This window comes from Mus musculus, chromosome X (assembly GCF_000001635.26).
Source record: "Mus musculus strain C57BL/6J chromosome X, GRCm38.p6 C57BL/6J".
NCBI lineage: Eukaryota > Metazoa > Chordata > Mammalia > Rodentia > Muridae > Mus > Mus musculus.
The window spans coordinates 57,382,126-57,393,483 of NC_000086.7; the positions used below are offsets into that span (position 1 = coordinate 57,382,126).

Here is an 11,358-nt window from a genome sequence, read left to right on the forward strand (position 1 = left end):
ACCAAAACCATATTCAACCAGCAGCTGAAGAGCCAGGGCCAAAATGTCAGAAAGCTCTGAGCAGGCCTGGACACACAACCTAAGGGCATATGAATCAAGCTGGGAAGAATGCGTAGGCCAAACATGGGTGGGGTTTCAGCATGGAGTAAAAGCTATGCTAGAATCAGAAGCAATGAACTAATAGCAATAGAGGGCTGGGGATATAACTTGGTAGAGTGCTTGCCTAGCATAAACATAAGCCCTGAGTTCTATTCCTAGCCCTTCAAAAACTTGGTGTGCTGGCATGGTGTAGTGTAAACCTATCTAACATACCAGAGGGGAAAGCAGTTCGAGGTCAGTCTATGTTCTGTGAGGACCTTGTCTCAAAAATATCAATATGAAGGCTGGGCATGGTGGCACACACCTTTAATCCCAGCACTCAGCAGGTAGAGGCAGATAAATCTGTGACTGTAAGGCCAGCCTGGTTTGTATGAGTTCCAGGACAGCCAGACTATGTAGAGAGACCCTTGTCAAACAAACAAAACCCTTAATTAATAAGATCTTATACATAAGGATATACATGGTATTAAAATAGTTGCTAATGGTGGATCGTGAATGGAGGAAAGTAAAAGTTAACTATGACTAACCTAGGAGAAAAAAAAAAACAGCTTGTAAGAACTTTCAGTCCCTAACAAAAGGGGAAACTAATTGGGTCCCAAAGCCCAGCCCTGAAGATAACACAAAAAGAAATTGATAGAAAATAATATCATTTAATACTTATGTAGCTTTTACTTTATGAGACAGTTTCATGAAGTCAATCTCTTCCACCTCTGGGATACATATTATTAACTTTCTTTACAGGTGAGAGATCAATTACAGATTAATTTCTCCAAAGTTCCCTCAAGTAATAATGCTGAAACTGGAATTTAAACTCACTAGAGAACCATTCCCTACTTCAACCTAGAGAGAAAGCAGAATTAGCAAGAGACAGCAGTTCTGAAGGCCTGCTGGATCGTGGAGTATGCATGCTACATGGGCAGTCCCAGAGGTCACACTGAAAAACCCAATCTTATACTGAGTCACCCATCAAGGTAAGGGTCTGCTGGCTGTCCCTATACCTAAATCAACAGTGCCCCAGAATTGACGTTTGGGGAGGAAAATTAGGTGGGGAAAAAAACCCTGAAAAGCCTAAAATGAATTTCTACTTACAAAAAGGGCTTAAAAAAGAACCCAACACCACAAAGACACACATTCAAGTTTTATTGGGCTTCAATACAAAACATTCCAAAATAAATAAATAAATAAATAAATGATCTATAATGTTCTACATCCAGCTACCAAATAAACCACAGCACTTTGTGTATTATTCAAATTCTTCTACAACCAGAGTTTAGCCAGAAGAATCAAGGCTAATTTTTTTTTTCTAATTGCAGATTTTAGACCTGCTAGTTCTATATTCTACCACTTGTCAAAAAAGTCTCTTGAAATTTTCTACCAACTTCCCACTTTGAATTTAACATTCATATTTAGTGTAATATTGCCCATGACAAACTAAAAAATGCATATAAAATGTCACGAGCTAAAGGTCTTGACAGCAGAACCTACTCCGGGCCTGATTAGAGGACGAAAGGCTTGAAATCCCCTCAACAGCACTGTAACAAATTCGTAAGAAAAATCTCACAAGTGGAGTTAAATTCTTTGACTCTAAAACTCAACCCGCTTCTGTTGAGATTATCTGCGTTCACATTACTGGCTGAGTTTCCAAAGCAGTAAACTAGAGTTATAGCTTCATGGTTTGTTTCCAAGATGGAGCCCTGAGGGTAAAGTACCTTTTATAAAACCACAGTGACCTAGTGACCTATTTTTGTTCCCAATATGTTTTCCTAACTAGCCTAACGTTGCCAGTTTTGACTTTCATTTCCCAGCACTGTTCTTCCCCTTCTTAGTTTTACAAGACAACTAATAATGTTTCCTACTGATGAGGCAAAATTCATCAAATGGGTCAGACATGAGTGAGGTATAATTTTTCTGACTGAAATGTTTGTGTGTCCTGCCAGGGGTTGAATGCTAGCCTCACTGGTGCTTAGGCAAGCACTCACCATGGAGTTACAGCCCCAGCTCATTCAATGTTCTTCTCTCAGTGATCATCAGCTCGAAATTGCAGAGTTGCCCTATGACTTTGCCCGAACGACTGAATGTCTACAAAGAGTCACCCGAACTTCTTGGGTAGGTACCTCCACTTACCAATTAGTCTCCCTCTCTCCATTGGGTCAGTTTTAAGTGATTGCCACTCCCTAATTAAGGATTAACAAGCACTGATTCGGTTTAATCATCCTCCCTCCCTTGAAGACAAAAAAAAAAAAAAAACAAACTATTGCCTGTACCAAACCAATTCTGATGCGCACTGGGTAAGCAACTGCTGTGGCTTAGTCTCAGCGTTCCTCTGCTTCAGCAACTCTGTAAAAAATAAAGCATGGGATCAAGTTACAGAGAATTTTATAGTGTAAAGTACTTCAATCTTGGTTTTTCAGTTTAAGTATTAGCTCTAAAGTGCCTGGTTCCAAAGATGGCCATATTCATTGCAAGTACTACTGTAAGCATTAGCTTTGTCACATTAAAATCAGATACCCTGCCACCTTGTGTCTATGAAATTTGGAAGTTGCAGTAGCAGCTGTATCACAATTATCAATTGAAAAGAAGCAAGCCCCAACAGCGTACAATTCAAACAATATTGCTCACAGCAAACCATTAATTAGATAGGCTCTTTTAATAAGAAATCCTGCAGGCAAGAGCTATTAGTAACTTTCACAAACAGCTAGTATTACCATACTAGATACTCTAAATGAAAATACATCTATATACATTCACTCAAAATGACAAAATAACTTCATCCACATGTCCAGAGTTGAGCATTATCCCCATTTCATAAATGAATTAGGGGTCAAGAAAATACTTGCCAACACCACAGCCACACAATGACAAAGCTGCATTATTTAAACCTTCAAAGGACACTGCTTTCAACACTTACCTGAGCATCTGATTGTTCCTTACTGCCAGCTTTATCTACTGTGAATCAATCAATCAGCACTCCAGGACAGTATGACCATTAGATTCAACCTGCAAAAATTGCATAAATGAAATCTAGTTATTTCTCTAGAGGAAATAGTTGACCACTTGCCTATAACTGCTTCCCCCCTTCGCCTTTTTCCAGAAAGAACAGGCAAGTTCAGACTTGCAGCTTAATGCATATTTCATGTTCTACTACTCCTCTTAATTGGTGGAAGGTTCATTGGCTTGGGATGGACTGGAATGGCTTAAATGGTTAAGTTGCATGGCTTATGGATTCTCATTCTTTTCCAATGGTGCACTGCCACGTTAAATCCATAAGTTGAACCGACAAAACATTTGAAGGAATAAGTGCAGTCTAAGGATTTTTAGTTGGAGGTCTTCAAGTTTACTATATTCAAGAGCATCTTTTTCAACTTCATGGCTGGACCTGGGTCATGCTGCCTCAGGTTTTTTTGCTTTTTAAAAGACCACTTGCAATAGATTTTTTTTTCTCCATACAGTGTAGTTTCATAGAACTAAAACAAGTTAGGCATCCAACTAAAGGTCAAGTTTGCAATGGCTTATAGGGGTCAAGACAGGGGGACCCCAATCCTAAGCCATTTCTTCTATTGACTACAAGACTAATTTGAAAAAAAAAGTCAAAACATGAAGCATGTTTACAGTTCTTCATCAAAAATATATAAGAAAAAAGTCACCCCCTCCCAGTTCCCAGACTGCTATTGATAAACAAAATGGCTGCATTAATGCCTCTAAGTGTCATACATGCGTTAAAAAAATTTCCAAGTGTTGAATTTGGAGGACTTCTAATAGGCTATTGAACCTTTGTGGGGTTTTTTTCCAAGGTTTTTTTTTTTTTAAATCTAGAAGGCATTTCCACTGCCAGGAAGTACAGTAGGCATCACTGTACTATGAGGAAGGTAAGTGCTCAATTTCGACTTAGACGGAAAAACTAGTTTGCTTTGCTTACCATCTTTGCTGTTTCACGGGCATTTGGTGCTTTAAATCTGATGTGGAATGCTGATAGATTCACTTTTTAGAAGTCATAAGCCTTTAGGAAGTTGGAGATAACTTCATTGCTTATCTATTTTCTCCTTTGCAATCAAGCTGTTCCTTTAAAAGTGAGACACTACAGAGTTGCAAAAATTTGAAACAGTAAGAGCAAGCATCGGTTTGCAGCTTCAGGGTTGACTTTGGCCAAACGTTTTATTGAGTATTTTGTAGTTGTTTAACACACACTTAAATGGTCTTAGGTCTTACTCGGGGAGGGGGAAGGGAGGTTCTTGTAGATTCCCAAGGAAGTGTCAAAAAAGCAAAATATGGCCAGTATCCATCTGCTTTTTTGGGGGGTTTCTGGGTAAACAGTACATCCTAGGCATCGGAGCTCAGGTTTGCTCGTTGGTTTTAATATATATACTGCGAAGATTGAGATTTCAGTTGGAAGACACCCTGAAATACTGAAAGTAGCACACCCAACCAACCCTCTCTAATGGCTAGCTTGTCTGCACAGGCAGGGCGATTCAGCTCTCAGTGGAGACCAGAGGCCATCTAGATGGCTGGAAGTTTGTGGATGATCTTGGGGTTGCTTGCCTCATTTACTGGGGAAAAAAATCAGGAAGTGGCTGGCCTTCAGGGACACTTTCACTTGGAAAATTACAACACTAGGAACAAGTCAAGGCTCACACATCTACCATTTGCTTGTTGAAAGCAGCTCATACTAGCAAATAAAATTAAACACGTCTTACTTTTTCCCTCACAAGAACATAAAAATTATTAAAAGGGAACAGGAAATTTTAAAAAGGTAACACAATTTTTCCTTTTAGTAGTCCTTGGGTAGTTTATGACAGAAAGTTTCCACTTTTGTTTGTTGCTTTGAATGGGGATTTTTTTGGTCCAAAAGTTTTGTTTGTTCCTAGTATCTGCTTCTGCCTCCCCCTCTATCAGATCGGCTTCCTCCACGGCCACCACCTCTTGGTGCTCCGCGGCTTGAACTGCTGTAGGAATCACGTGGAGGAGGGTACCCCCTTTCCATAGAAGGGGGAAGCCCTCTTTCTTGTCTGCCCACGCGATCACGACCACTTGAGTAGAGATCACTTCGGCTGCTTGAGTAACTGTCTCGACTTCCACCATATCCGTCACGTGAGCTGCTGTAATCATCATAGCGACTGCTTCCACCATAAGATGGCGGGGGCCCTCGTGTAGGTGGAGCACTACGTGAGTTACCTGCAGGGTCAATGGTCAGGTAATATGGCAACACTATAAATTGTATATATACAACATTTAAATCTGAATTTACAGAATTCTTTGTATTAAAAGTTCACTTTCTCAACTGGGAAGTTTTAAACTCTACCATTGCTGGCCATAAGAGGGAATTGCTCATCTGCTGAGGTACGGAAACGGATTGATTTTAATGTTTGTTTGAAAAGACTGAAGACGTTGTGTATTTCAAGAGGACATTCCAGACAGCTTGTTATTTTAGAGTAGACACTCAGCCACTTTCCAGTGATAAGTTGCAATTTTTGAACTGTTGAGTTTCCTTCATATTGCAATGGTAAATATTTGATCTGGTTAATAAAATTTTTAAATTGTATTTTCACTGTTGGGGGGGAAAACACATAAGGCTGCCAATTTAAGCAAGCAAAATCCCCTCCAAAGCAAGCGAACAGCCTCAAAAGTAAAAACAAAACAAAACAACAAACAAACAAAAAACAAAACAAGGAAAGAACCAAAACACCCTTCACAAAACTAGGAAAAGCCCAGCTGATAAAGTTACCCCTTGAAAGCAAGCAAATGTCCCTTTAAAAGCAAGCACCACGCAGCCTATTAATCCAGCTCATGAACCTAAAACCTCAAGCTGGTGATAGTTTAAGATCCTTAACCGGTATCTTACCATAACTCTCATACGAATCTCTGTAGGAACCTCCACTTGGATGATCTGAATAGTCCCGATCCCGACCATAGCCATCTCTATCACTAAATAAAAAGCAAATTTTAAATTAAAATATACATCAGTTTAGCATCTCATGTTATTTTATAATATAATTCTAAAATACCCCAATCTAAAAACACATTTTTTTTTCTGTTTTGTTTTTTAGCTGCCCAATGTAAAGATAAAGTGTACGTGAGGAGAAATGATCATGCCATGGTGATCTTATAAAGGTCAAAAGATTATTTTGCACCCAGAATCTCTTCTCTCCCTTTCACCTTTACACAGGTTTCAAGGATGGCTACGCAGAGAACCAGGAATATTTGTAAAGTGCTTTAACAGCTAAGTTATCTCCCAAACCCCCGAGGCATGAAATTTTACAGAAAATTCTTATACGCCAACCACAGACATAAGTAGCCACTTACCTATAGCCTCTTGATGGATAGTCATCTCGTGAACTGGAATGACCATAATCACGGTAAGTATAATCTCTTGGTGGTGGTGCATAATCTCGTGTATCTCGAGAACTTGGATATTCTCTGCTTGAATAGCTACAAAAAAAAAAAAAAAAAGAAAATTTGGTGTATGCTTCCAGTGTGCTTTCTTTCAACGTGATCCTTAATAAAAGGAAATGCACTTTTCTGTTACCTGTCTTTAGTGGAATATCCATCATCTCTCGGGGACAAATAAACATCTCTTCGAGAAGGCAGGGGCTCCCTTCGTGGCGGGCCTCCGTAACCATCTCTTCCACGGGACACAGGGGCTTAAGGAAAAATAAGCATTAAAATCTAGCCATGGACAAGCTACATTAGTTATACTCAGGCTATAAAAAGGGATTTAATCGAATATGCTATGGAGCTAAGACAGGAAGCTTCCCAGTCACATAATTTCAGTGTCTACTAATTATAAATGAGATTAATCGGAATCCATCAATCAGTCTGAAGCATAAGCATTTAAACAAAACATACTACTGTGCATTTATGGTGGGAGCATGTGCGTGTGGTAGCGCTAATGTGGGTCAGAGGACAACTCTGTAGTCAATATGCTATTTCCACTTTTGTGTGTGAATAGCACAGGCTACAAAAAACAGTGATTTTTAATCAAATCAGTGGGTAAAAATGCTTTGCCCACTGAGCTCTCTCAGTGGCCAAGCATATTAAAAAATAAAAATAAAAGGTTGCCCCATGTAGGTCTTGAACTCATGTCGATTCTCTTCACAAACACACACACACCCACCCCAACCCCCAGTGCTGGGATTGGACTTGCACCACCATGCCTGGCTTCAACATAGCAGCCCAGATTTGAATGAATGCCACAATTACCTCTTCCTCCCAGTCCACTGCTGCTACGAACTGGTCCAGAAGGTGCTGATCTTTTAGGAGGAGGACCTCCACTTCGTGGTGGTGGTCCTCGTTTTACTGGCAGAGGTCCTCTGGAAGAACTCATGGTAAAATTCATGGAGTAGCCACCATCATCTACATATAGAACAGAACAAAAATACATTAACACAATAATTGAGAAAAAGTAACACCGGAGAAAGACTAACAACTCTTTGCCTCAAGGGAAAAAACAAAATTATGTGCATGTGCACATGTCACATGTTTTCTGCTTAGCTGGGAGTCTGAGTTTGTTTTCCATTGAGCAAGAGCAAGTATGATAAGAATTCAGGACCAGTGTCAATTAACAAGATTTAGACCTCCTGTAGACTAGGGAAAAGAAAAGAATGGCCTGGGTAAGCCCCAATCCTGCTCTTCATTTTTTTTTTTAACTTTAAGATTATCTGGTCCATGCTTTTAACACTGCAATTTAATTTGGGCCTTCCACATCTTCCTTTCAAGTCCTGAGCACCACACTAACAATGTGATGAGCATGGTGGGCAGTTTCCATTCAAAGGCTTTAGCCTTTGAAAAGAATGCACACACCAGTGTCACTAACCTAAAACACCAAGCTTGAGTTCCAATCTTTACCCATGTGTCCTCCCCGGGAGGGGGGTCCTCTGGTTCCTCCACTTCCTCCTCTTCCTCCTCGAAGACCTCTGGGAGGGCCTCTGCTTCTTGGAGGTGGGGGTAGTCCACGTCTACCACTTTCAAATGATGGTTTGGTGGCTTGCTCCACCTTGATGGCTTTCCCATCTAAGGACTTCAAAGAGAAAAAAAAAAAATTGTATCAAGATTAAAAAAAAAAAACCCTTAAAAGTTCCACTATGCCCTGTGACTCCAAAAGTTTTATCTGCCAAATATCATAGGAGAAATGGTGGAAATACTATTTCTATAGATAATATGGTTCCATTTATTTAAAATTTCTACTACATGCAAGAGATTCACTATTCTACTCCTAAGGGAAATAAAAGTCTAAGTAGGTGTTCAAGTTGTTACCAAAATAAAAGGAGCTATGTGCTCTAAGATATACACAGTATCACATAACATCATCATATACTGCTCTGAACTAACTTTTTTTTTTGTTTTTTGTTTTTTTTTTTTTTGAGACAGGGTTTCTCTGTATAGCTGTGGCTGTCCTGGAACTCACTCTGTAGACCATGCTGGCCTTGAACTCAGAAATCTGCCTGCCACTGCCTCCTGAGTGCTGGCATTAAAGGCGTGCGCCACCACGCCCGGCTAATGCTAAGGGTTATATGCCTAACAAAGTTAGTTCAGGCCAGGCGTTGGCGGTGCATGCCTCAACACTTGAAATGCAATCCCAGCACTCAGGAGGCAGAGGCAGGTGGATTTCTGAGTTCGAGGCCAGCCTGGTCTACAGAGTGAATTCCAGGACAGCCAGGGTTACACAGAGAAACCCTGTCTCAAAAAAAACAAACAACAAAAAAAATAAATAACCCTTAGCATTAGCCACAAAATTTGGTTGTGGAATCACAATAAAATTCAGTCTAGAGACTGGGCATGGGTCTATTTCTGACACACCGAGGAAGATCTGTGAGTTTGAGGTCAGCCTGATCTTAGTCAAGACTACAAAAGACATTGAGTCAAGACTGACTCAAAAAAAAAAAAAAACCAATAAAATAAAATTCAGGATAGTAGTGTCTGTGAACAGAAGTCTCTTAATATGCATGCATACACAAAATAAAAATTTCAGAGCTCTGCTGGACTGAAACTTAGATAACACTTTTTAGTTATTTTTGTCACTAAGAAACACCTTTTTATTAAGCAGACAATCATACCTTTCCATTCATGTCTCTGGCAGCATCCTTTGCATCTGCTGGGCTTTCAAAAGTGACAAAAGCGAATCCTCTTGACTTATTCGTTTCTCGGTCCTTCATCAAAAGAACTGAAACAGTTGGGGGGGTGGGGTTTAGTTTCATTCAAACAAAGATAATCAGCGCACATCTGCGAGAAGCAAGCTCAGAACTTCTTAGAGGACAATGCATTTATCATGTCGGAAGATCAGTGGATTCAAATTCATCACAGCTTGTCTTTTAATTTTATTAATATATCATACGATTTTAGATAACTCACCTTCCACTATTCGTCCATATTTGCCAAACACTGCCTCAAGGGCTTTCTCATTCGTCTCTGTATTAAGCCCACCAATAAAGAGCTTTCCTGGGCGATCTGCTTCAACCATTTTTCCTCTTAACCGATGGGGGTCTGCTGAAAAATGGTATTATTATCTCTCTGTAGAAAGTCCCCAAAGTTTATTGAACAGCTTAATTATGGCTCATGTTTTGTTAAAATCTTTATTCTTTAGTAACTAAAGATACCAATAAACCTCAAGTGTGGTAGAAAATCAATTGAAATACTTTGGCTAACAGTGCAGCGCAATTTTCATTAACAGGGTTAAAAGGGCCTGCCTAATTTACCATCTTCATCTGCCCTGCTTTTAGTCAATGAAGAGCTACTCAACACTTAAAAAGGCTACTTTTAAATGTATTTTACTTTTAATATAAGATTGCAACCTTAGAGTGCAGGAATTAACAGAAGGGGGCCACCACACCTGGCTATGGTCTTGATCTCTTATCTTTAAAACATTCCGTTACCTATCAACCTACTTGCTATCCGCCCCACCGCCCCCAACCCGAAGCCAAAGGTATAAAAGACTTCCTATTCATTCAAGGTCACCAGCCAGACACACCAAGTAAGGAGCAAGCCCTTTCCACATTTAGATTCCCTAGTTAAGTTTAGGGACAAATCTCTACCTTAGGACAAAGTCGCTGCATCTAGCCCAACGAAAGATTGTTAGTTATCCGATCGAAAAGAAAAAGTGCCAGAGTCCGAAGATAACGGAACTCAGAATCACACACTCTTAACACTCTTTTCCAGTCCTGACACCTAATTAAGACTCATTAAAAACCGCGTGTTAAAGACAAAATGGCGACACTTGGAACGAACCCAGAACCACCAACAGCCTCCGGACGAACTAACTTTTGCATTGACAGTTGCAGCGAAAACTCAGAAAGCTTCCTCTCCTTGCCGCCAAGGACCAGAGGAAGCCTCAGAAGTCCACCAGCCTATCATTAGCACGGACGCTATTCTGGTGTTACTCCCGCGGTCCCAGCACGTCCCGCCCCACCTACAAAGCTGCGCCCTCCGCCCTCCCGCGACAGGGGACAGCCAAACCTCCGGGAGACGCACTCAGATAACTGACCCCATAATGTGCTGCTTCCACCCCTTCTGCTTTAAATAGGTTGACACCTTTGGGTGTCTTAAAATGGCGCCCGCCGCCACTATCTCCCGGGAAACAAATGACATCCAGCTCTAACAAGTCTGTATGGAAAACAGGCCAAGGAAAGGAAAGTCCTACCCGAGGGGACTGCGACGGTCTCAAGCTCCTCTGAGCTCGCCGACCGGACCTCCCGAGCAGCGCCGCACCAGTGACAGCTACCGATTTTCAGAACGGAACAGAAATGACGCTAGGACGACTGCGCAACGAGGGCGAACAAAGGAGACTGCAATCTTTATACTACCCGGGAACGAGGCTGAAGAACCCGGATGGAAATTAAGCTTAGAATTTGAAGCACGAAGGGAGGGGAGGGAGTGGTTCCCAGATTCTTCATTGGCTGTTCCCTTTGTCATTCACTAGTCACTCCGCCTCTTTCCTGTGTCTCTTAAAGTTCTGGCCGGTGCCGGATTTTAACCGTTTGCCCTGCCCCCATCCATTCTCCTCCAAGGCGCCTTTTAGCTTCGCTAAATATGCTAAAACACTGGACGGGATTTATTGACTAGAGAAGTAAATTTATTGAGCAACCTATTAGGTCAAACAAGGCGCAAAACTTTTACTTTTGCATGAAAATCCTAATTCCAAAAGCAATGTGAAAAAACGGTAGAATGCCAACGTTATAGAAATAAGAAACAAAGAAGTTTCGTTGATACTCAATAACTGGCTAAATTTTCTTGAGCAATAAGTAATACATTGGAAGAATCTGTTAAGTAAGT

General features: G+C 40.8%; 1 protein-coding gene and 1 non-coding gene across 7 annotated transcripts; both read right to left on the reverse strand.

Moving 5' to 3' along the window:
• Window positions 1–1,222: 1,222 nt before the first annotated feature.
• On the reverse strand, window positions 1,223–10,921 carry Rbmx (RNA binding motif protein, X chromosome). 6 transcript variants are annotated; one of them, XR_878097.3, is made up of 11 exons: window positions 10,727–10,921; window positions 9,442–9,573; window positions 9,147–9,253; window positions 7,939–8,110; window positions 7,294–7,446; window positions 6,620–6,734; window positions 6,397–6,522; window positions 5,936–6,018; window positions 4,016–5,268; window positions 3,008–3,096; window positions 1,223–2,436 (listed from the first exon to the last, which is right to left on the reverse strand). XR_878097.3 is itself a non-coding variant. In NM_011252.4 (9 exons), the coding sequence occupies exons 2-9, from the start codon at window positions 9,548–9,550 to the stop codon at window positions 4,958–4,960; spliced, it is 1,176 nt and encodes a 391-aa protein (NP_035382.1). In that variant the 5' UTR covers window positions 9,551–9,573; window positions 10,727–10,911; the 3' UTR covers window positions 3,905–4,957. The 6 variants fall into 6 exon arrangements, 2 of the variants coding, with proteins under 2 accessions (NP_035382.1, NP_001160095.1); XR_878098.3 differs by having other exon boundaries at window positions 9,442–9,576; window positions 10,727–10,912; NR_029425.1 differs by lacking the exon at window positions 4,016–5,268 and having other exon boundaries at window positions 10,727–10,911.
• Snord61 (small nucleolar RNA, C/D box 61) lies at window positions 9,323–9,384 on the reverse strand. Its single transcript, NR_002903.1, has one exon. It is a non-coding gene; the product is annotated as a small nucleolar RNA, C/D box 61 (small nucleolar RNA).
• Window positions 10,922–11,358: the final 437 nt, after the last annotated feature.

What these genes read in the sequence shown, in the direction of transcription:
- Rbmx (NM_011252.4), bottom strand. Translation starts at nt 9,550, where the DNA reads ATGGTTGAAGCAGATCGCCCAGGAAAGCTCTTTATTGGTGGGCTTAAT. An exon ending in CCAGAGACATGAATGGAAAG is followed by an intron (nt 8,111 to 9,146) that starts GTATGATTGTCT and finishes TTCTCTTTGAAG; the next exon opens with TCCTTAGATGGGAAAGCCAT. An exon ending in AGATTCGTATGAGAGTTATG is followed by an intron (nt 5,269 to 5,935) that starts GTAAGATACCGG and finishes TTGACCCTGCAG; the next exon opens with GTAACTCACGTAGTGCTCCA.